Raw genomic sequence first — 23,677 nt, forward strand, 5'->3', positions numbered from 1 at the left:
GAAATTTGGGGGCGCTATCTGAAAACAGACTCGCAATAATCAATTCCAAGGTAACTGCTTATATACAAACAGAAACATAGTCCTAATAAAAATAGTATAAATAAAAATGTTTAAAAATAACGAATTATTTTTCAAGGCAATTTATTATATAGATCGCTAAATGTAGACAAATGACATCGCCTAAGAAATATCTAATTTTAGATACGTAGGTATTAAAATATATATTCTGTTAAGAGGAATGGATCGCTTACCGTTCATACATGCGCGTAACGCACTTGGACAAAAAAACAATCAATATAAAATAACATGCGCATTCCTAGTCCTGTTTAAAAAACAACTTGCAACTTCAATCAGCTATGTAATAGCGCTATAAATAAAACAAATGTTTATCAGAAACAAGCAATGTGAACTATCCCACAAAATGATGATTCGCCTAAATAACTTTTTGTATGTTTTTAATTTGCGTCAAGGCACCATTCTTATAGCCGTCCATCAGATTGTAAGTTAATTGAGTTTTTAAAATGTATTATTATTATTATTTTTTAATTTTTATTTATTAAATAACTGTTGTTATTTATTTATTGTGCAGGCGCTGTCTTCATTCGTACTCATTATTTTACTTGTCGGTATATCTCATGTTGGTGAAATGCTGTCAATGCTTCACAATGATATGGAGGATGATGCAGAGCGACGGGGTTTCTATGAAATTGCGTATGGCGAACACTTAACTTTTCATGAAGGAGATGTAGTCAGCTCTAACAATCAACTCAGATTCGCTATAGCACAGCATCTAGCTTCAGGTATTGAATATTAAATGTTATTGTTCTTAGTATTGTTTAATTTTGCTTACTTTTAACATAGGTAGGTATTTGACTTCTTGAGCCTTTTTCGCTAAATTCCGGAGATACTATACCCAGTGCGTGTTACGTGGCGTAATTCAACGTCGCGCTTTGCCTCGACACCAGTGCAAAGAAATTAAAATATTAAATATTCCATTTCCTCGAACGGAATCGAACCCACAGCCTGTCCGCCGCGTCGTCGCTAGCCTCAACTTTAACGTAGATAACGTGCCTTAATACTAAACTTACCTAATTATTTGTTTGTACAATTTCTAGTGACGGTGATATTCCTTTACACAAGTACAATCCTGACGTCGATATATCTCATGTGCTGCATCTCTCTTCTCCATGGAGCCGTTAAATACAAGAGAGAATACGTCTTGCCCTGGATCATGGCTGCTTGCGTCGCCGTTGTGCTACTCATAGTAGCCATCGTGATAGGAGACGGCTACCCCAGCGTGGTCAGTCTCTTTGGAGGACATAACCTCTATCGTGAGTTTAACTGTACAATATGCCATATTGATTTGTATTAACTTAGGTACTTATATTAATGTTGTCCGAGTCCTTTTTTAAAATTTACGCAACTGACTTTGTATATAAGTAGTTATAAATAGATGCAGTCGAGGCGAAGTAGCATAAGAGTGTGAGTGTAAACGCGACGGTTGTGGGTTCAATATCCACTGGAGGGAATGACATTTTTATTTTCGAGCATATGGTGAATCTTAAATCAAATTTTTCAACAGATTTCGGCTGCGCACTATTCGTCCTAACATTCATCTACGCCATATGCGCGGTGAGCAGCTTCGCGCTGGAGACGGGTGGCGGCAGGTGCGCGCGCGCGGCCCGTCCTGACGAGCGCGGCGAGCGCCTGCTGCTGCTCGACCACGCCGCGCACTCCAGCCTGCTCTCCGCAGCACAACTCAACAAACTGTCTAATGGCACTAGGACACAATTCGTGTAAACCCCTAATACAAATAGTCAATTCCATTATGGCCGTTAAGCTTAAACACCAAATATTTTGTTTATTTTTAAATAATAGAATCAATTATATATAATTAGATGTTTTTCGTTTAATTTTTAATGAAAATTCCAAAGGGAAATGAAGGAATGTATTTCACTTTTAAAAGCTGAATATTTTCGCTTCTCAGTAGTGTTTTTGTAGTATATCATTATTTAATAATTATAAGCAGGTTTTAAATGTTAGTATGTACATTTGGTTGTGTCAAGATTTAAGGCACAAATTATAAAAATATTATATGTTATATAAACTGTAGAGAAACTTATTCACGTTTTAGAAACCATTAGCTTAAGGACAACGTAAATATTTTTTTTTCTATGAAGTTAACAATATTTTTTTATAATATGTATATTTTTTTTTTTATATTACAATATAAAAAAAGTTACGTCCACAATTTTAAGCGCTAAGTAGTTTATGCTTTTAATATACAGTTGTATTCTACTATAGCTACTTGTGATATTTTAAAATGGAAAACAATTTTATCATTAAGACAAAATTTATTCTTAATTTATCTGGAGCATTATTCTGTACGTATATAATTTATTTTGTATACAAAATTGCAACTGTTACGCCTCAAAATGCTAAAATATTTCAATAAAGGAAATTTTATGATTGTCAAATTTATTTATCTCCTTCGTGAAGACTACACCATAATATATTTTTTTTATACTTATTTATGAAATGTATATAAATTTGAACGTAGCGAAATCATTTTTTTATTAGCGCTGGATATACCAGCATTTACGAGGGCATGCAGAGGGTACCTAGTGCTAAACATTCCGTGCCACATCCCCCACCGAAGATTCGAGAAATTGCATAAATGGCGAAACTCAAGGGTTGTCAGAGGGAACCAAGTGTTAAGACACTGCGTTCTCAACTTTCCACCGAATTTTACAAGGGATTGTGTTGAGGTGAAACTCAACGCCGGGCTTTTGCCTTGGTGCCAGAGCGAAAAAATGAAAATATTCATTGAAACGAACCCACAACCATCGCGTTATTCACACCCTTGTGTCCCTGCGCCACATTCATATTGTTGTTAATATTTAAATTCATTGTTTCTAACATTATAATATTTTAATAATTAATTGTTTACCTTATTTTATACAAAATTTTAACACATTGAGCAACTTCACAAGTTTTGAAAATGAAATAAAACAATTTGTAAATACTTTTACTTACATAATAAATATTTAATATACACAATGTTTCTACCACTAACAAAATATTTTTTTTTCTCATTAACAACAATATATTTACACATTTAAGTGGAAGACTGTTGTTGTACTTTAACTTATATTTAAAACATTATTATATCTATTTTTTTTACATCATACAGGTAAGTTACATTTTGTAATATGTTCATTTGTAATTCAATAACATTCCTTTGATATTGAATGACTAGACTACTAGACTACATTAAGATATTAATTTTAACTGTTTTAATAAGTGAAGTAAAGATTTTTTTGATGTGACAAGGTTTTATAAGGAACAAACAAACAAGAGGCATGATCAACCTAAACATTCGGTTTGTAACACATCTATCAATTCATTGTTACTTAAATAGCACATTGTTATTTGTAAATAAGTAAACGAGTGTAAATAAATGTTAATTTAAAAAAAAGATTTACTCCCCCTATGTGTTATACAAAATAATTATAATTGAGTGATTTAATTCAATCCATAAAAGTATGCAATTTTTCATCAATGTTTTCCTGTGAGATTATCACATATAACTATTGTTTGTAAGCCTTTGTGGTCAAATTCAAGGAGACACTTTATTTCACCAACGTGTGGATATATTAATAAAAAAAAAAACAAATAGTGATCCGACTCATACACTCAGGATTCCGTACCATTATCCATAAAAATGGCCAGTCTCTTGTATGGCAGCCCCTAATATTTATTTTATTCTTTGTTTTAGTATTTCTGTTACAGGGACAACAAAACTACATTATGTGTGAAAAATTAAACTATCTCACTAGCATGATTTATGCAATATAACCTGATGATAGATGGACAGACACATAGATAGATGAATGGACAATGGAATCTTAGTAAGAGGCCTGTTACTCCTTTTGGGTATTGAACCCTGAAAATAATAAGAAAGTCAAATGCTGTCTTACTGCCTTATAGTATAAGATAGGTATAATTATAATATTAATGAGAAAAATCTATCTTTTTGTAATACATACATATTGAGCATATATAAGATTAAGCAAATATAAAATTATCCCCAGCGGCCACCTTCCAAAGGTCTTTGAATACCTCTAAAACCTCTAGCAAGAATAAATTTTTCTGATGAATCAGATCTGCTAGCTTGTGGCTTTAAAATCTTAATATTCTTATAAAATCTTTCCAAGTCCATTTCCAAAATAGGCACTTCTTTACCATCCCAAACCTTAAATAATAAATTTCCATCAATTCTTGTGACTAAAGCTGCAAATCTGATGGCCATGTAACAAAGGCCTATTATTCTATCTTTATCTAATTCTCTAATACCTGTTGCAGAGGGTGCCATATCTGAAAGGACTAAATCTACCTTTTTTCCGTCTAAAACTTTTATAACTTTATCATGTGCTTCTGTTGTTGAAAAATCCATGTTACTCATTATTGTTGCTCCCTGCAGATAATACATAATGTTTTGTCAGAAAATTATAAACAACTTTTTGTGGTAACTAATAATTGATAATAATATAAGATAATATTTGGGTACATATTAATTATTAACAATTACCTCAATTGGAAATATTTGCAATTTGTCTATAGACAACACTGTTCCTTTTGGTTTTGATTTATCAGATCCATCAGCATTTGTTTTCTGAACTGCCACTTGTGTCCAAGAACCAGGACAAGCACCAAGATCAATAACTGTTTGTCCAGGGTAAAGTATTTTAACCTTCTCATTCATTTCGAGTAGTTTAAACGCACTGCGACATCTAACGCAAAACGATCATATGTTAAAATTTATGTGTAATGGTAAATAATATGATAGTATATATAGTATGTATTTAATGATATACCTATAATTATAAATTTTCGCCTTTTCCACGTACGGATCTGCCCTTTGACGATTTAACCATTGTTGAGAACTCTTAAATCTCTTTAACCAGTTGACAAGAAAACACATCCTAGCAAAATTCAAATCTTTACGTGCCACTAGCACTCCCATTCCTTGCATTATATAAAAAAATTTCAATTAACTTATATATTAAAAAAAATATTTGTGCTTATAAATTTGCATCAAATTTATCTTTTTATTTCATTGTAGTTATAATAATATTTTTGTTTTTAGTCACTACTACGTAGTAGGTCCTTTTCCACAACATCAATTGTCAATGTCAACTGAATTGACATTGTCAATTTGCACAGAATACATTTACTCGACGATTGTATAGTTCTAAATATACATAGTAATAGTAAATGTACTCTTTTATTCTTTTTTATTTGATGAACAAAAAATGTATTTAAGTGTATTACAATTTTAGTATTACCGTAAGGTAATATTTGCGGGTGTCATTGCGCAGGGGCACAGCATGCGACTGTAAACGGAACGATTGTGGGTTCGTTTATACTCGGGTAATGAAATATTTACAACGTTGATTTTCTCGCCCTGGTAATGAGGCAAAGTGAGGCATTGAGTACTACCACTCAACATGCTATGCCTCGAGAATTAGAAAATGGAAATGTCTTAATGAAAAAGGAGTGTCTTAATACTAGATTTCCAGGTTCCCGCTTACCATTGCGTACGTGCGAAATATAGCGTGAAGTTAAAAAAAATATTATGTACTAGAAGACCCTAGTATTGACGTTAAGTGAAGGAAAAAATAAACACAATACGTTGGAATGTCATCGATTGATCTAAGTTAATTTGTGAGAGATACGTTGGATAAGTTATTTATTTTTTATATTATATGACACAATGATTCTCCTATTTGTTTAAAACATTAAAAAAGTTTTAATGAATTATTTGTTTTAAATTTTATGTCTCCTAACCTCAAGGTTGTCTGGAAGAAATCGCTAATTAGCGATAAGACCGCCTTTGTACTTCACGCTTTGTTATTCGCTTATAAGTACTAGATGTAGTTTGTAACTTTGTTTTCTTCTGTTTGTGGTGTACAATAAAGTATAAATAAATAAAAATAAATAAATGATTTGTGTTCATATAAAACTTAATTTTCTAATACTGTTTATTAATCAAAAACAATTTTATTATAGGGGTAATAGAAGCGAGAAGAGAGTGTATAGAAAAACTGCTAGAGTTGACAAAAGTTATACAGGTGAAACCGTCAGCGCTCCTTTAACGGGAACATTATTATATTAAATAAATTTAATTTGAATGTCATATGAAAATATATGTATTTTTGAATTGAAAATGGCTTTAAGTCTTTATTTATTCTGAATTAATAATGAAATGATACACTAAGAATTTTGTTTTATATATTTTAGCTCATTAACTATGCGTATAAATGTTTGTATTTTGTTCTTGACACTGACAAGTTTCACATTTGACAGTTGTCTTAGAAACATTGTTCAAAACTCAAAACATAAAAATTATGAAACCTATTCGAAAAGTGTAATTAAATAAGTGCTTGTTAATAGTTACGTAAAATATAATAACTAACCCGATATTTTAAATTTTCAATTCTATATTTTATCTTTATCATGAGATATAGTTAGTTTCAAATGCTTGTGAAAAGTTAAGTTTTATAGCGAATAAAAACAGATGAACTCATGTAAAATATGAAACATTTTTTACGGAGTGTCTTTGATGTTGGACACAAAAATAGTTTTCGTTTATTTACAAATAAATACATTATATTAAGTTTTAAAATGCATAAGAGCAAGTACTTAAATGTAGCTGAAAAAAATGATGCCGCCAAAAATATAGCTCAATATCTTTCTAGAGGAACCTCAAATAGAGTAAGTTTTAGGAAAAAAATATTGACTATTGAGCTAACACTTCATTCTATTACGCCAACAACAACTGTTTGAATATGAGTATTTTTTATAGAGAGAAGGACTTTCAAAATATAATAAAATATATGAATTTGAAGCGGAGTTTATGCAACAAAAATGTAAAATGGTGATGACTTCTGTATCTGGACACTTACTAGAATGTAAATTTCCACCCCAGTTTGAATGGAAGACACGATGTGATCCTGTAACTCTTTTTGATGCAGAAGTAATCAAAAGTTGTCCTGATGACAGAAAAAATATAAAGGTTACTATTTAAATATATTCCTTATAGTAGTTAGCATAGCACAGCCCATGCCAAGCCTGACAGATATAATTCACCTAAAATATTTATTTAGAAAACATTAAAAAATTCAATGTAGTGGTCTGCAAACTCACTCCTATTGGAAACCTGTTTTCTCATCAAGCTATGTTGAAATTCTTATACACTGATTACAACTTGTTTTTTTTCCTTTTTTTTAATTAGAATTTTTTTTAAGTGTGCAAGAACACTTAAAATGTTAAAAATATTTTACCATAGCTTAGGCACAGAAAAGGGAAGATAATAATAGAAATAATCTTGTGTTTCTATTTTTCTATTTCACAAACAATTTGAAATATGGATGCAAATTAAAAATATTTGTGTGTTATTATTATTTATTTTTAGATAAATATCCCTTATGTCCTTTCAGCAAACACTGGAGAGAGAAGTGAGATCTTGTAATGGCCTTATAATATGGACTGATTGTGATAGAGAAGGAGAAAACATTGGGTTTGAGATAATAGATGTATGTAAAATGATTAAGCCAAATTTACAAATTTATAGAGCAAAGTTTTCTGAAATCACTTCTGTGTCAGTATATAGGGCATTGCAGAACCTGGGACAACCTAATAAGAATATTAGTGATGCTGTGGATGTTAGACAAGAATTAGATTTAAGGATAGGTAATGTAGCAAAAGTTATATATAGAAATATTTTTTTTTACATTAAATAATTTTATCTATTACTATTGAACTGCTAGTGGCTTTACCTGCTTGTACTATACAATTACTCTTTTTTTAATAACCTAATAACCTCATTTTAAAAACAACATCCATACATTGAAAACTAAAATTTCAGTCAATTCAAAAAAAATTTGTGTTATAGCAATATTATTGCATTAAATATTTTATGTTGACATATTTTTTTATTTATAAACTGATTTAAATAAAATTAACAATATTTGTTTTTAGTTTCATCCTGTATATCACATATAGGTAGGTAGGGAAAACCTAGTGTTAAATCACTTTTGTTCCTCACATTCGACATTCTTATGGCATTGCGCATTTTATTTATTTATTTATTTATATTCTTTATTGCACAAAAAATAAAAAAAATAAAATGTACAATAGGTGGGCTTAACGCTAAGAAGCATTTTCTACCAGCCAACCTGTCATGTGGGATATCAAAATGTGTAGGTGTGCAAAAAGTTTAAAATATAGATATAATTGAAAAAATTGATATATATATATATATATATATATATATCAATTTTCAAAATACATACAGATATATATAATAAATACAATATAATATATACAAACTAATAAGATATTAAATATATATACACAAACATAAATACATAATAATCAAATATAAATACACATATTGACTGGTGGATCTCAATGCCATGCTTTGTCAGATCAGCATCATTGTCAGAGCCAGGAAAGAAAATATTAAATTCTGTCAAGTGGGAATCGAACCCAAAACCGTCGCTTTTAGATTCGTATAATTTGTCTTTGTTTAACTTGGTATAATATTGTTTGTTTGTAGGTGCTTCGTTTACAAGGTTTCAAACTGTGAGATTACAAAACACGTTCCCTGGCTTACGCAGTGGAGTTGTAAGTTATGGGTCGTGTCAGATACCAACTTTGGGATTTGTTGTAGAAAGATATAAAGCGAGAGCTAATTTCATTAAGGAACCATTTTGGAAAATCAAGGGTATGTTCACACAAGCAATTTTATTTTTTTTTGTTTTTTTGTTTGGCCGGCATAAAGGTTTAGTGAACTTAGTGTTAAGACTTTCTGTTCACCACCCGCTGAATTTTCAAGACATTGCATGTAGTCTGGTGGGGCTCAACGCACATTATCGTGCTACCAGAGCGATATTAAATAATTCATACAAGTCCATATTGAACCTATATCTGCCATGTTAAACATCACGCTCATCAGCTTTTAATATTTATTAGGATTTTTTTTTCAGCTTCACGCTGTATCTCGCATATAGCAGAGTAAGCCGTGGAAACATAGTGTTAATATACTTCGTTAGCCCCGCACCGCCCCTCTCGTGCGTTAAACTAAAAAAAAAAATTATTGACAGTATATAATGTTAAGCCTTTTGTTTACAGTTAATGATACAAAAAATGATTTAAGTGTAGATTTTTTATGGGAGCGAGTGAGACTGTTTGACCAAGATGCTTGTCAATTATTTTATACAATGTGCTCTGAAAATCCACGAGCTAAAGTTATCAATGTGACAACAAAACCTAAGTCCAAATGGAGACCCCTACCTATGGATACAATAGTAAGGTTTATTTTAATTATATTCGTTAAATATGTTTGTATAATTCTTGTATAAGTGGCGGAACTCAACGCCGTGCTTTGCCTTGTTACCCGAGCAAGGAAATTTAAAAAAAATATTAAACATTCCCTTTCCTTAAATATTACTATTATGCTTTATGAAACAATAGTCTTGATAGACTTACGCCCAATGTTAATAATCAATCCTAATCCAAAAATTGCTACCATAGCTTGAAATAGACAGAGATGGAGGTAGGCATGCAGGTTAGTGATTGGATAGACATGTCGGACAGTACGAGATAGACGTTAACTAGAGATAGGAGATACATTATTAATATTGGGCGTTAGTAATGGATTAAATATATGTTGTAATAAGTATAAAGATAATATATTATAATAAAGTGTGTTGTAAATTTTTAAGTGTTATTAATTATTGTGATTGTAGTGGTGCAGAAGCACAAGCGTGCGACTGTAAACGTGACGGTTGTGGGTTCGATTCTCTCTCGGGGGATGTAATATTTAACATTTACCTCTCTGGTTTATCTTAAAACTAGGTTCCGTAAAGTTAAAAAATAAGTCATTAAATAAATAAGTCATAGTTCAAGTCATTTGATACAATAATAAAAATTTCATTTCAATGTTAAACACTTTTAATAAATAACATAAAAAATAAAGCAAACTAACCTAAATTAAAAATATTTAGCAACTAGAAAAATTATCATCGACAAAACTAAGAATAAATGCCAAGGAGACAATGAAAATAGCAGAAAAATTATATACAGCGGGTTTAATAAGTTACCCTCGAACGGAAACAAATGAATATGCTAAGGAAATAAAACTAGATCAATTGATAAGACTTCAAGCAGAGGACCAAAGGTGGGGTGGCTTTGCCCAAAGAGTTCTTGAAGAAGGACCTAATCCTCGAAAAGGCAATAAGAATGATGGCGCCCATCCCCCTATACATCCCACTAAATATTCTGCTAGTAAGTACGGTTTTAAATCAGCTTTACGCTGTATCCCGAACACAGCAAGGTAGGCAGATGGAACCTAGTGTTAAGGCATTCGCTATACATATATAGATGTCTAGATACACTATCGTAATTTGCACAAACATTTTTGAAAAGTAGTTTTTATATTATTTTTTAACTTAACACCCGCACACCTGTATCCCGCATAAACACGTGTAAACACCTACTACACCTACTATGTATTACAATAATAGTACTAAACGTGGCCAATCTGCCTCTTTCAATCACAAAAAGCGGCGTTGTCTCTTTGATAGATTAGTGTCTGTGTGCGTCATTCTTAACAAATTGTTTTACAACGATAATTTTATTAATTATTTGATAATATGATGATTTCATAGCGTGTTTAAAAACACGCTGTATGATATATCTACCACTTTTCGGCATCTTGTAAACGGAGATAGCATTAGCTGGTTTGTGAATTAAGTTATCGAGATATCCCGTATGTCGAAAAAGAAAAAAATATAATATTTTTCTAGGTCTTTCGGGCGACGAACAGCGTGTATATGAACTGGTGGTCAGATCGTTTCTGGCTTGTTGTTCTAAAGATGCACAAGGCCAAGAGACCACGGTGTCTATAGAAGTGTCCAACGAACGTTTCAATGCAAGTGGTCTTCTTATCACGGAAAGGAATTACTTAGAAGTATATCCTTATGATAAGTGGTCATCGAAGGAAATACACGCGTATCAGGTAATATGTCATTTTATGTTAGTTCTAAGTTCATAACCGAATTAGGGGAATTTAAAATATGTTCCTATATTAACATATTCTTAATATTTTTTCTTCTCCAGTTTGGTTGCATAAACGCAGTGGCGTAGCTAGGGTATTTGCTGCCCGGTGCGGCTTAGGACATTTGATGCCCTTTAAAATGTCTAAGGTCTAAAAAAAAACAAAATGCTCGTCGACTTTGATGAGTTCTAAAAAAAAAAACGTGATCGTCGACTTTGATGAGTTCTAAAAAAAAAAACGTGAACGTCGACTTTGATGACTTCTAAAAAAAAAAACGTGATCGTCGATGTTGATGCCCGGTGCGGCTTAGGGGACTTGATGCCCTTTAAAATGGTCTAAAGTCTAAAAAAACAAAGAAAAACACAAAGTAATCGTCGACTTTGATGCCCCTTTTCCTAGTGATGCCCGGTGCAACCGCACCGCTCGCACCCCCTAGCTACGCCACTGCATAAAAGTGGCATTGTGAAATAGTGTTTTATGTCAGTTAACCAATATCAGCTGAATTATTTTATATTAAAAATATATTTTGTATTCCTTTTAGAAGACATAAACCAATTAACGTAGCAAGATATGAACCTGCATCTCTTGTATATCATCCTAGCGCTCTGACATACGTTTTTATCGAGATACATTAAAATTCTTATACACTTTACTACTTTTTTAGTCCAGAGGGTGTCCAGACTAATATCTGTCCGATATTGGTTTGTGGGCATACGGGTACGCGACCCCGGATCCTCGAGCCGCCACTCTTATATCCTCATCCAGTCCGTAAGAATGGTGTCCCCCCCCCCTCTCCTCCTTCCTTAGCTCCCTCCTTCCTTTTCCTATCCTACCCTTCTATTTTCCTCTCCCTTCGGTTTTCCCCACAAAGGGGTTTGGAGGTCAGACGGCAGTCGCTCCACGAAAACCGCAAACCGCCAGTACATGAAACGGACTAAGAAAAGACTGGGTACGGCTAGGGCGTCGCCGCAAAACGACGCGCAGGCACATCGCCCTACACCTGCGACAAGTGGGCAAGGGCTACCGTGTCAAGTACGGGCACGGTTAAAGACGCAAGTACCCAGACGAAAACTCCGCTTTGCAACGTGGAATATTGGCTCTCTAACCGGACGATGCAGGGAACTCGCAGATGTACTCATGAGACGTCGGGTCCAGTGTGCTTTCCTCCAGGAAACTCGCTGGAAGGGCAATAAGTCCCGTAACATCGGACAGGGTTACCGGCTTATATACACTGGGTCACCTTCGGGTAGAAACGGTGTAGCGGTAGTGCTTTCTGAAGAGCTTCAGAATGGGCTCCTTGAAGTTGACCGTCGCTCCGACCGCTTGATGCGAGTGAGGGTACTGATTGAGGGCGTTATCACAAACTTAATCAGTGCCTATGCTCCCCAGGCGGGATGTAGCGCGGCCGAAAAGGAGACATTCTGGGAGCAGTATGAAGGGGTGCTACTTGCTGTGCCGTCTACCGAAGTGGTCTTAGTTGGGGGGGACTTGAACGGGCACGTCGGTAAGGCTGCTGAGCCGTATGAACGTGTTCACGGGGGTTTTGGGCACGGTCTTCGCAATGCAGAGGGAGAAAACATTCTGAGAACCTGTATTGCGTCTGATCTGGCCGTCGTGAATACGTTCTTCCAAAAGAATTCTCAGCACCTTATCACGTATAAGAGCGGGTCCCACTCAACTCAAATAGACTACTTATTGACCAGACGGTGTCATATGGGCAGGGTAACTAACTGTAAGGTCATTCCAGGCGAAAGCCTAACGGCCCAACATCGTCTTCTTGTCATGGACTTTAACGTCACTCCGAAAAAGAAAGTAGCCGAGAAACGTAGGCCTCGGATCAAGTGGTGGTTGCTGAATGGACCGATGCAGACCGACTTCCTGGCAGAGGTGAAAAGTCACGATATTTCGACGAACACCGAGACTGCTCAGGATGCTTGGGATCGGGCTCAGTCGGCAATCACTGCGGCGGGCAGGCGAGTTCTTGGCCTTTCTAGGGGAGGACGTGTCATCGACAAGGAGACATGGTGGTGGAATGACGAGGTGCAGGAGGTGACTCGTGAAAAGAAGGCTGCCTTTAAGAAGTGGCAGGAATCCAACTCTCCTGAAGACAGACTGGAGTACACAGTAGCTAAACGTGCCTGTAAAAGAGCTGTAGCCAGAGCCCGCAGTAAAAGTTTGTCACCATTGTATGATAAACTTGAAACTGTGGAGGGGCAGAAGCTCATTTACAAACTGGCACGTTCCCGGGATAAAGTGACGCAAGATATCGCAAAATGTCTTTGCGTCAAAGATTCCCAGGGCACGCTGCTCTGTAGTCATGCCTCTGTGAAGGAGAGGTGGAGAAGCTACTTCCAGGAGTTGCTGAATACTCAGCACCCATGCAGTCTTCATCACGACCCACCGCCTAACCTCGGACTTATTGCCCCAATAACCCTTGACGAAACACGTAATTGCCTTCGACGCATGAAGAACGGAAAAGCGGTGGGACCTGACGACATTCCGATCGAAGCGTGGAAATCGTTGGGCTCTCTTGGTGTGCTCATGCTTACTGACCTTTTTAACCATATCTTGAACACTGGTAAGATGCCGCATCAGTGGCGGCTTAGCTTCATTACCCCTATTTACAAAGGAAGGGGCAGTGTTCAAGATTGTGGTAGTTATAGGGGCATTAAGCTTATGAGTCATACCATGAAGCTCTTCGAGCGCATGATCGAGCTCAGGCTCCGCCGAGAGTGTACTGTCTCTGAGTCTCAATATGGATTTCAGCCAGGATCGGGCACCATGGACGCCATTTTCGCCCTCAGAACTTTGATGGAGGCATAAAGGGAAAAAAGGAGAGCTCTGCATGTGGCCTTTTTAGATCTGCAGAAGGCCTTTGACTGTGTGCCTCGTCAGTGTATCTGGTGGGCATTGCGATCCAAAGGGATCCCTGAGGCCTATATTGAGATTATCAGAGACATGTACCACGATTCCGCTTCTATGGTTAGGACTGCTGTTGGCGACACTAGACCCTTCCCGATTACGGTGGGGGTTCACCAGGGCTCGGCTCTTAGTCCGTTCTTATTCAATGTAGTGCTCGATACTGTCTCGGCTCACATCCAGGACCAGCCTCCATGGCTGATGATGTATGCCGACGACATAGCACTCATTGCCGAGAACCGACTGACGCTGGAGCGTAAAGTGAACCTCTGGAAGGGTACGCTTGAGAACGGCGGTCTTAAACTAAATGTATCGAAGACAGAGTACATGGCCTGCGGGAGCCGGGACTCGAGCACCATCCTTATAGGTCCTGAGCCAGCCGTTAAGTCGGAGAAGTTCAGGTACCTTGGATCCGTTATGCACGAGTCTGGAGGCATCGACCACGATGTCCATGGCCGGATAAGCGCTGCCTGGGCCAAATGGCGGGAGGTCACTGGTGTGGTCTGCGACCGCAGAATACCGCCCAAGCTCAAGGGGCTGATATACAAGAGCATCGTCCGACCGGTTCTTTTATACGGCAGCGAATGTTGGCCAGCACTATCTCGGCACACTCAGGAGCTTCACGTCACGGAAATGAAGATGCTGAGGTGGATGTGCGGCGTAACGCGGTCTGACCGCATACGCAACACATTCATTCGAGGTAGTCTTGGGGTCCGTGACGTAGCGGATAAGCTCCAAGAGAGTCGTTTGAGATGGTTTGGCCACGTTACGCGCCGGCCTAAGAACTACGTCGGACGCAAGTGCCTTGCTATACCAGTCCCTGGGGTGCGACCTCCCGGACGCCCAAGGAAGCGCTGGTTGGATGTCGTGATGCAGGACATGAGAGCCAATGGTCTAACCACCGAGGATGCAAAAGATCGTGCAAAGTGGAGTAGGTTGTGTAGGAAGGCAGACCCTGGCAATTAGCCGGGATTAATGCCAGGAGGAAGAAGAAGAAGAAGAAGATTAAAATTCTTATACACCTCTTATGACTAATTTATACAATATAAAGAATCTCTATACTGATATTTTTACATATTTCCGGTACTCAAAGAAAATTGCACAGAATTATCATTTGGCATTTTATTATTCTATTTATTCAATATTCTTATCATTTGAAAGTGTTATCCCACACTAGGACTTTTTTATGTTTTCCAAAAAAGTGTTTTTCTTTCCTAAGTTTGGGTTAAAAAAAATGTTCACTTTAAAATTGTTAAAATATATGTGTTTCTTTTAAATAGACTGGGCAAATGTTCGATCCTACTTCCATCGATATGATAAATGGTGAGACATCTCCACCTAATCTCTTAACAGAGGCTGACCTCATTGCTTTAATGGAAAAACATTGTATTGGTAAGTATTATAAATTACGTACAACTTCCGTTTTTATCTTTTTTTACTTTTCCCCCGACAAAAACAAAGGAATGTTTTAAGTTTGACGTGTCAGTTTATGTGTATGTAGGCGTTTGAGAACGGAACGAGAAAAACTAAGAAACGCAGTATTTTAACACTAGGTTCCCAAGTACCCTCTGCCTACGATTCTGACTAAGTGCATGATACAGCATGAAGCTAAAATAAATTAATTCTTAATATTAAAAGATTACAAATCTAATTACAGGCACCGACGCAACCCATGCTGAACATATAGAGACAATAAAAACACGGCACTACGCAGCTCTAGAGAACAACATATACTTCGTGCCGACAGAATTGGGTATGGGGCTGGTGCGAGGGTACGAGGATATGGAACTGCAGCTACACACCCCGGACCTAAGAGCTGGTCTCGAGGCGGATTTGAAGGATATATGTGAAGAGAAGAAACGTCCGGAAATTGTGCTTAGACAACAGGTTTGTTGGTTTATTTTGTTTGTTTGTTTTAAGTCGAGGGAGCCTGGAAACTTAGTGTTAAGACACTCCGTTCCTATTAAGACACTACGTTCTCCACTTTGAGCGATTTCTCCGCGTTTTGAGTGGCGGAACTCTACGCAGTTTATATAGTAGCACCAGATTATACCAAAAGAATCTTACCTAACTATCTAATTTATAATTATTGCTCATAGTACAAAAAGTAATCCTCGTTATTTAACATTTTCAGATAGCTATATATAAGAGTAAATTTTTAAAACTGCAAGCGGAAGCTGAAAAATTAGATGCTGCCATATCTCGAACACTGAATGTCCCTGCTACTTATAATAGTAATAGTAATAATAATTTTGATAACTACCGACCAGGTAACTAATTATCTCATCAGTATTTTTTTATTATACCTAAAATGTGAAACACAATTAAGAGTAACGTAAGGTAAAGATATCTCAGAGAGAGAGAGCGATGAAAAATATGTTTTGAAAAACATGTAATAAATGTACACGAAAGGGACATTACATGTTGACTGGCGGAACTCAACGCCGCGCTTATTCTTCTTAAGAAATGAAAATAATTCGTTTCTTCTAGTGCAAAATTGAACCCACAACTGTCACGTTTACAGTCAGACGTCGAGCCTCAACGACTTCAAGTCTAATTTAATTTATTATTTTATATTTAATTTCTTCAATTAATTGCGTTATTTCAGTAACGAAATGTCCATCGTGTGGGGCAGATATGTATGTAAGGAGAAAAAAAAATGATGAAAGTTCAATATATGTCGGTTGCGTCTCTTACCCGCAGTGCAAGAAGGCATTCTGGTTGAAATCTATTGTGAAAAATGTGGAAGTATTGCCAGAATCATGTTCCACGGTAAATAGTATTTTTTTTTTTTACAATCTTTAGTGGTTTTTTTTTCTTGATTAATTATCATTAATGATGTGTTTGTGAAATATAAACAGATTTTTTTTCATTATTTTGGATGTTGTGAATTGTTACAATATTTAAGTTTATATTTTGAGGGCCTATACAAATACTACTTCGTGAATTAATGTCTAAGTGGTTACCTATCTATACTATAAGTAAAAAAATACCAAAGTATTGGAATATACCTCAAAATTAGGAAACTATGATAAGTATGTAAATGCAATGAACTTATATAATGATAGAGTTTAAGGAATTCAATTTAAATTTCACAAAGATATCTTCAATAGATTCTAAGAAAAAAAATCTTTTCCCTAAGGGTTGTAATCACAGTAACCCACTTAATATAGGGATTAGAGGCAAAAAAATAGTGTGTATCTATTTATGATGGCAGTTACAATAATAATTATCATTACTGTAGTGCTTTTTGAATTTGAATTGTTATTAATGTAATGATTCATTTGAAAGCAATGCAGTTTTCATTTGCTTATACTTCAACACCCTTTATTTATATTAAAGTTATGTCATATTAACAAATTATAGTAAACATTTATATTAATCATAATGACATTTCCAGTGCGGTCCAACAAACAAGAAAGTCAAAATAGAATGGAGTAATAGTTCAATAAGCCATATGTATCCACCGCCTTACGTTGGTTGTATAGGTGGTTGCGACGCCATGCTCAACGACATACTTGGAATTGTACGGACCAATAATACAAACACTAACGTATCAACCAATACAACCATACGTATCAACCAATACGATCAACCATACACTACTACCAACCGACCGACAGTAGTACCAACCAATACTAATCTACCTCGTCCAAATCCTCGTACTAATAGCAATAACTCGGGAGTAAATAGAGATCAAACAAGTCTATGGAGTCGAGGTTCATCTTCAAATGCTACTGCAGATATACTGGATGGCAATGCGGTGGTCTGTAAATGTCATCAACCAGCTGTACAGTATACGTCAAGGCAGCAAAACGAAAATGCAGGTCAGTATTCTTTTTTTTTATATTTATAGTCTAGGAATCTTTCATTACAAATGGTTAACCCTAAACTTATAACATAATAAAAAGCCCGATTTGCTAGTTCACGCCCACGAAGTCCTTTTTTTAAAATATTTTTTATTGATAGATAGCGCTCCGTCGGCGAATTATAAATAAGTGCTGTGCATAACGATTATTACATATTGTCCACTTACTATTAATAATCAGTCAAGGAAAAAGAAATTGGTGGAGATATTTTTAAAGTCGACTCGCACTTGCCTTGTTTTATTTACTTAAATACTAGTAGTAAAGTAAATTAATTTCACCAGGATATGATTAACTGACAATTCACTTTTCCTCGAATTTTTTGTTATGATGAAGTGGAAATAAAAAAATGTTAAATGAACGGAATTCCCTTTTGTAAAATTGTATTATCATTGCAAAATACCTACAATATGAAAGTTTAAGTAAAATTTTCTACTTAGAACTTTTATTTTATAATACTTAACTAACTACCTACGTAACTTTAATACACTGGAAGTTATTAAAATCTTATAAGGGTTATTTTTATTATCTTATATATCTTACTATCGTCCACTTTGTATATTCTTACTAGTGGACCCGGACGCGGCTACGCCTGCTTTAACTATAAGAATATTTATTAAATATATTCATTAAATTATTTTCAATTTTCAATAGAATTAGTAAGAAAATATAAGTTTAATAATCAATAAGAATAATAAGTAGATACACATTATTAGAAAAAATTATCTGAGTTATTGAAATTAACCAACAAAAGGATTAAAAGTAACTAAAGGATAGATATTCTTAATATTAGAAAAAGTACCTAAAGTTTTCCGTGCGTGCGTACATAGATATCGACTCTACGAAATAACAACATTTCTCTCTATTAAGCAGGATAATTTTAGCGGGCAATATCAAATAAAATAAGAAGAGAACCAAAGTGTAGCTTAAATTAATTATAAACAGCAAATAATTACATAAACATTTACAATAGTTCGAAAATGTATGAAAATTTATAAAACCGTCAACGTCATCTGCCCGTTCGCGTCGGATATACTGAGCCGCCCGTAGGCTAGGTCATTTGGAATCAGTGACATCTCCTTAATTATTTATTAGAATGTTATACAGTAAACTATAATTTCAATCTAGATAAAATGTTAATAGTGACTATTATATTTATTTTCATAAGGATGAATGTCAAAATGTCGCGGTAACGGTTGCGTAGCGACGCGACGGTTGTTATTAACATGGCAGAATAAATTGCATGTCAAATTAGAAAGTATTTTAAAATATATTAGTATATATGTGTAATGTAATGTTATATAGCCTATAGCACTTCTGAAGAATGCAGCTTTCATACAAAACAAAAACAATGAAAATCGGACCAGTAGATCCAGAGATCTTAGCGTTCAAACAAACAAACAAACAAACAAACAAACAAACTCTTCCGCTTTATTATATTAGTATAGATGTAAATATATTAGACATAATAAAATTAAGCTGTGAACTACCCTAGGTATAGATTATACTAATACTGTTTTTGTTAATTTAGTTTTACTGTATATTAGTTTGTTTCATTTATTATTTTTTGTCAGGTTGTGATTTATCTAATTAGACCTTCTATTTTTATATATGTTTTATTCAGTTTTTTAAGTGATACTTTCTTTATTTTTAATTGACCAATCTTGGCATTGACGAAATAAGCTGTGCTCTACTTGCACGCCTAAAAGCCATAAAATAAGAAACAGAACAGAATTTTAATATGTATATTCACTACAAATCAAAATTATTTACCTTGGTATTTGTCAGTTCTGTTACACTGCTTCGTTTTCACATTTACTTACTAAATGTGTAATGTAATTGTAGGTACAATAATAAAAAAATGTGTATTAATTACAGGTAGAAAATACTACAAATGTCAAACTCAAGCCTGCAATTTTTTCCAATGGGGGCCCCCATTGGAAGGTCCAAGGAACCCATTTGACACCCCAAGTCCGAGTGAAAATAGCGAATCTGAGAGCACTCGCAGTATACCTGAGTGTAACTGCGGCTGGGCGAGCGTACAGTAAGATTTGATAACCCTTTCTTAGCTTGACGCTCTATCCCGTATAGAGCAGGATAAGCAGAGGGCACCCTCTAGTCTTAGAGAGTCCTTTTCCATTCAGTATGGTTATAACCCCCTGTCAGATACCATACACATGTAATATACTATGAATGTAATATACTAAAGTTACATGTAGTGACTGGCAAGACCAATTTATTGACAATTTCAATATACTAATATGTAAAAAATATTTGATCCTAATATGTTAAGTGTCTGGCAATGGACAACGTAATTTCTGATTCCAAAGAAAATATAAAAAAAGGAGCTTTATAGTTTAAAGAAAGTTAGGTAATATTTTTTGCATCTTAGTTATCTAATAACTGCCAAAGTAACTACCACCCAAGATCCATATTCCCTTACGGGTGTTTAGTGTCACACAGAAACTTGCAGACTTTGTAAAATAATGAAGGCCTGGGCTTTACTGGACTGAGAAATGGAAAATATTTTAATGATTTTCGTTGTTTTCATGAATGAATTATATTTGTATTATTTTCAAATGAATATTTTGATAATTTTATGTAATGTAATCTATTTTTTTTTTATGAATGTGGCTGAATGAGTTTATCCTTGATATTTTATTCCTACAACTAATTTTTACACCTAATCTTTATATGAATGTTTTTATTTCAGAAAAACAGTAGTAAAAGAAGGGCCTAATAAAGGCCGTCGATTCTATGTCTGCTCAAAAGATAGGAATCGTTGTAACTTCTTCCTATGGGCAGACCAAGAAACAAATACGGTTCATACAGGTATTTTTTTTACCTAAAGATATTAAATTAGGTAGGCAGAGGAAACACTTTCTACCAAATTTTGTCATTACGTGTTGGTTGAGTGGCGGAAATCAACACCGCGCTGGGCGGAAAATAAAATAAATATGGCATTAAAAAATAAATGCTAAAATTCGGCGAAAAATGGGGAACGAAATGTTTTAATGGGAGCAGAGTGTCTTCACTTTAGATTCCCAAGTTTCCCCTGTCTTGCTATGTTCGGTATTCAGGGTGATGCTATGGAAAAAATATTATATGTAATAAATAAATATTTTGTTTAGGAGAACACTTTGGAAACAATAGGGGCAGGGGCAGAGGTTCGACCCGCAGCATCACGAGGGGCAACAGTGGCAACACTAGAACTACTCGCAAATGCAGTCTGTGCCACACACCTGGACACTTTAGAAATAACTGTCCAAACAATACTTAATTAATTTTATTATTATATTTTAAGAGCCATCTATAAATTATTTACAACGAATTTCCCTCACATTTGTGAGAATGTCGTCACATATTGGCTCACTAAGGTCTCCGTACCAATTTCATGATTGTAGGTCAACGGGGAGTATGACTTATAAAAGTTGACAAGCTTAATAATTGCTCATTTTGTATGAAATGAAGTACAAATATAAGGTTGTAATTTTTAAGGCCTTACACAAATTTCATAACTCCACGGGAAGTATCCTATAAGTTTTGGTTACGAAATTTTTAGTTCACTTTCACTCCAAACCACCCTTATTTGACGTCACTTGACACGTGACGTGATTTACGGGTGGCGGCTTTTCAGTATTTCAAGCATTTTTACACATAAACTGTGGATTAACACTATAGTAGCAGTCACGGTTCGTTCTCGGTTCGATCTCAGTCTGTTGAAATATTCTATTTGAATTTCATATGAGAAATGATATGGAATTAATGAAATTGATTGAATTTTAGAAACGGTCGTAGGTATGAATGAAATCGTTTCTCATATTTTATTATAATGAGATCAGTCCAAGAACGCTCGTGATTCGGCCTTCGGAGTTCGAATGTTACGTAACGAAACTGCCTTGAAAAATTACAATGATAATGGGGAACCCCTCTCCTTTTGTAAACAATTTTTTTTTCGAAAAAGAATGGTCACTGGAGAGTGTAAGCTATATTATAGGGTCCAAAAACTTAGAAAAATAAGTTAAGTATTACTTAACACGTTAATCACCATGTCAGTCATATGTGTCTGATGCTAAGAACTTCAACATGAGCCATGACAGACATATAAGACGGTCACGGCTTGTCGAGAAAAAAAGTTTTAATATAGGGCCATGTCAGTCATATCTGTATCTGTGACATAAAAAATAGTGTTTTCCGGGAATTTTGGAAAAAAAAAATTCTGTGATACATTTTTAACAATATTTTCTAATACAGTTACCATGGCCCATGTGAAAATTTTTCTGATATTAAGTTTCGTGGCGATTAACGTGTTGGCCCCTAAGCAATTTTATTAAAAACTTAATAAGTTTATGTGCTATTATTGTATAATAAAGAATATTCTCAGTAATGTACATATTGTAATTGTAATTTATATTTTTATACATATCAATTAAAGTTCTCTATTTTAAATAAAATTACCATTTTTGTTTCTTTGACTTTGATTTCAATGATCCTAAGCTCTGAGCCCGTTGTAATTCTTGCTGTTCCGCTTCCACTGTTTTGTCTGTCATCATGTCTAACAAAATTTCAAATTTCAAACGTAGCATATTGTTTTCTTCTTCAAGTTGTTCTAATTCCTTTCTTAGGCGTATATTTTCTTTGTGTGCAGCACCCGCCCTGCCTGACGCTGTGTTAAAATATTTAATGCCATAAATAAATGCTGTATAGGATATAAATGTTTTTAGTATCACGCCGTACCTGTATATAACATGTATATTTTGAAGTAATTATTGAGACCATTATAGAGGCCGTCGTGGCGTAGCAACACAAGGGTTTGACTGTAAAGCGACGGTTGTGGGTTCGATTCCCACTCGAGGAAATGAAATATTTGTTTACATTTATATCTTCATTTCTTCGTTCTGGTATCGAGACGGCGTTGAGTTCCGCCACTCAACATACAATGCCTCTAGAATTCGGAGGAAAGTGGGGAACGTATCTTAACACTATGTTCCCTCTGCCTACCCTGCTACAGCGTGAAGCTAATATGATTTTTTATAAAACTGAAATCGAGGAAATATTTAATGTTTTTAATTCTTGCCTCTAATGTCGAGGCAGAGCGCGTTGTGGAGTTACGCCAATCAACACGCATTATCTCCAGAATTCGGCGAAAAATGGCGAGTGGAGTGTGTTAACACTAGGCGTCCTCTGCCTACCCTGCTTTTTGCGGAATGCAGCGTGAAGCTGAGAGAGAGACGGAGGAACAAAATAATTATACAAGCTTACGCACCAGGAATCCATTGCCCCTCTTCAAAAGACAGTTCGAAGTCACCTAATTTCAGCTTGAGTTGATCAATATCTATTGATAACTCTTTAGATGCATAATCACTGCCGAATTCGTTTTTTATAACTGCCGTATCTTGTTTTCTTACAGGAATCGTCTTGGGTGAAAATTTATTACTGAATAAAGGCATTTTTACTCCTCACTAACACATGTGATATTGTTGTCAAACTCAGAGTTCGTTGCTATGGCAACGTCTTTAATTTCATTGTGTCATTGCCATGCTTGCCATGAAAAAACTTTCTGTTTATATGTAGGTATACTTCGTTGATAGGCATAAACAAAACTTTTATATAGCTCCCTATATTCTAATTCATTTCTAAGCTTAGTTTTGAGTTAAATTAGTATGCATGCAATTTTTTATATTTGTGCAGAAAGTGACGAAAGCATTGCTTACATTCTCTCTGCATCCTTTACTAGAAAATGCATGAAGATTAAAAAATAAATGTA

General features: G+C 35.0%; 5 protein-coding genes across 8 annotated transcripts in view; 3 read left to right on the forward strand and 2 right to left on the reverse strand.

The window, feature by feature from the left end:
• LOC146531512 (uncharacterized) overlaps nt 1–23,677 on the forward strand; it is a 136,296-nt gene that overhangs the window by 109,466 nt on the left and 3,153 nt on the right. The gene's annotated exons all lie outside the window — the stretch shown is intronic.
• On the forward strand, nt 241–2,477 carry LOC146531517 (uncharacterized). The gene is made up of 4 exons (XM_085197933.1): nt 241–499; nt 590–800; nt 1,116–1,331; nt 1,583–2,477. The coding sequence occupies exons 1-4, from the start codon at nt 383–385 to the stop codon at nt 1,798–1,800; spliced, it is 762 nt and encodes a 253-aa protein (XP_085054059.1). The 5' UTR covers nt 241–382; the 3' UTR covers nt 1,801–2,477.
• On the reverse strand, nt 3,015–5,206 carry Mrm2 (Mitochondrial rRNA methyltransferase 2). Of its 2 annotated transcripts, XM_085197937.1 has the most exons (4): nt 4,878–5,206; nt 4,592–4,793; nt 4,050–4,477; nt 3,015–3,946 (listed from the first exon to the last, which is right to left on the reverse strand). In XM_085197937.1, the coding sequence occupies exons 1-3, from the start codon at nt 5,033–5,035 to the stop codon at nt 4,085–4,087; spliced, it is 753 nt and encodes a 250-aa protein (XP_085054063.1). In that variant the 5' UTR covers nt 5,036–5,206; the 3' UTR covers nt 3,015–3,946; nt 4,050–4,084. The 2 variants fall into 2 exon arrangements, with proteins under 2 accessions (XP_085054063.1, XP_085054062.1); XM_085197936.1 differs by having other exon boundaries at nt 3,015–4,477.
• On the forward strand, nt 6,371–22,364 carry Top3alpha (topoisomerase 3-alpha). 3 transcript variants are annotated; one of them, XM_085197931.1, is made up of 15 exons: nt 6,371–6,777; nt 6,869–7,078; nt 7,503–7,755; nt 8,624–8,791; nt 9,199–9,374; nt 10,074–10,353; nt 10,875–11,086; nt 15,325–15,436; nt 15,702–15,931; nt 16,179–16,314; nt 16,653–16,816; nt 17,445–17,871; nt 19,789–19,954; nt 20,624–20,742; nt 21,045–22,364. In XM_085197931.1, the coding sequence occupies exons 1-15, from the start codon at nt 6,598–6,600 to the stop codon at nt 21,188–21,190; spliced, it is 2,979 nt and encodes a 992-aa protein (XP_085054057.1). In that variant the 5' UTR covers nt 6,371–6,597; the 3' UTR covers nt 21,191–22,364. The 3 variants fall into 3 exon arrangements, with proteins under 3 accessions (XP_085054057.1, XP_085054056.1, XP_085054058.1); XM_085197930.1 differs by having other exon boundaries at nt 6,372–6,777; nt 21,042–22,364; XM_085197932.1 differs by having other exon boundaries at nt 6,372–6,777; nt 20,624–20,731; nt 21,043–22,364.
• Nucleotides 22,295–23,407, reverse strand: Cby (beta catenin antagonist chibby). Its single transcript, XM_085197938.1, has 2 exons — nt 23,177–23,407; nt 22,295–22,576 (listed from the first exon to the last, which is right to left on the reverse strand). The coding sequence occupies exons 1-2, from the start codon at nt 23,358–23,360 to the stop codon at nt 22,365–22,367; spliced, it is 396 nt and encodes a 131-aa protein (XP_085054064.1). The 5' UTR covers nt 23,361–23,407; the 3' UTR covers nt 22,295–22,364.

The sequence above is a fragment of the Heliconius melpomene genome, chromosome 15, assembly GCF_056956725.1.
Source record: "Heliconius melpomene rosina isolate 202511_hmr_F chromosome 15, ASM5695672v1, whole genome shotgun sequence".
Taxonomy (NCBI): domain Eukaryota; kingdom Metazoa; phylum Arthropoda; class Insecta; order Lepidoptera; family Nymphalidae; genus Heliconius; species Heliconius melpomene.

Bases quoted from the DNA above. Each gene is read 5' to 3' on its own strand.
- LOC146531517 (XM_085197933.1), top strand. From the start codon at position 383: ATGTTTATCAGAAACAAGCAATGTGAACTATCCCACAAAATGATGATT. The intron at 500-589 runs GTAAGTTAATTG...TTTATTGTGCAG, and splicing joins TTATAGCCGTCCATCAGATT to GCGCTGTCTTCATTCGTACT. The intron at 801-1,115 runs GTATTGAATATT...TACAATTTCTAG, and splicing joins AGCACAGCATCTAGCTTCAG to TGACGGTGATATTCCTTTAC.
- Mrm2 (XM_085197937.1), bottom strand. From the start codon at position 5,035: ATGCAAGGAATGGGAGTGCTAGTGGCACGTAAAGATTTGAATTTTGCT. The intron at 4,794-4,877 runs GTATATCATTAA...GTTTTGCGTTAG, and splicing joins GCGAAAATTTATAATTATAG to ATGTCGCAGTGCGTTTAAAC. The intron at 4,478-4,591 runs GTAATTGTTAAT...TATTATCTGCAG, and splicing joins TGCAAATATTTCCAATTGAG to GGAGCAACAATAATGAGTAA.
- Top3alpha (XM_085197930.1), top strand. From the start codon at position 6,598: ATGAAACATTTTTTACGGAGTGTCTTTGATGTTGGACACAAAAATAGT. The intron at 7,079-7,502 runs GTTACTATTTAA...ATGTCCTTTCAG, and splicing joins ATGACAGAAAAAATATAAAG to CAAACACTGGAGAGAGAAGT. The intron at 15,932-16,178 runs GTTTGTTGGTTT...TAACATTTTCAG, and splicing joins AAATTGTGCTTAGACAACAG to ATAGCTATATATAAGAGTAA.
- Cby (XM_085197938.1), bottom strand. From the start codon at position 23,360: ATGCCTTTATTCAGTAATAAATTTTCACCCAAGACGATTCCTGTAAGA. The intron at 22,577-23,176 runs GTGCGTAAGCTT...ATTTTAACACAG, and splicing joins AGAGGGGCAATGGATTCCTG to CGTCAGGCAGGGCGGGTGCT.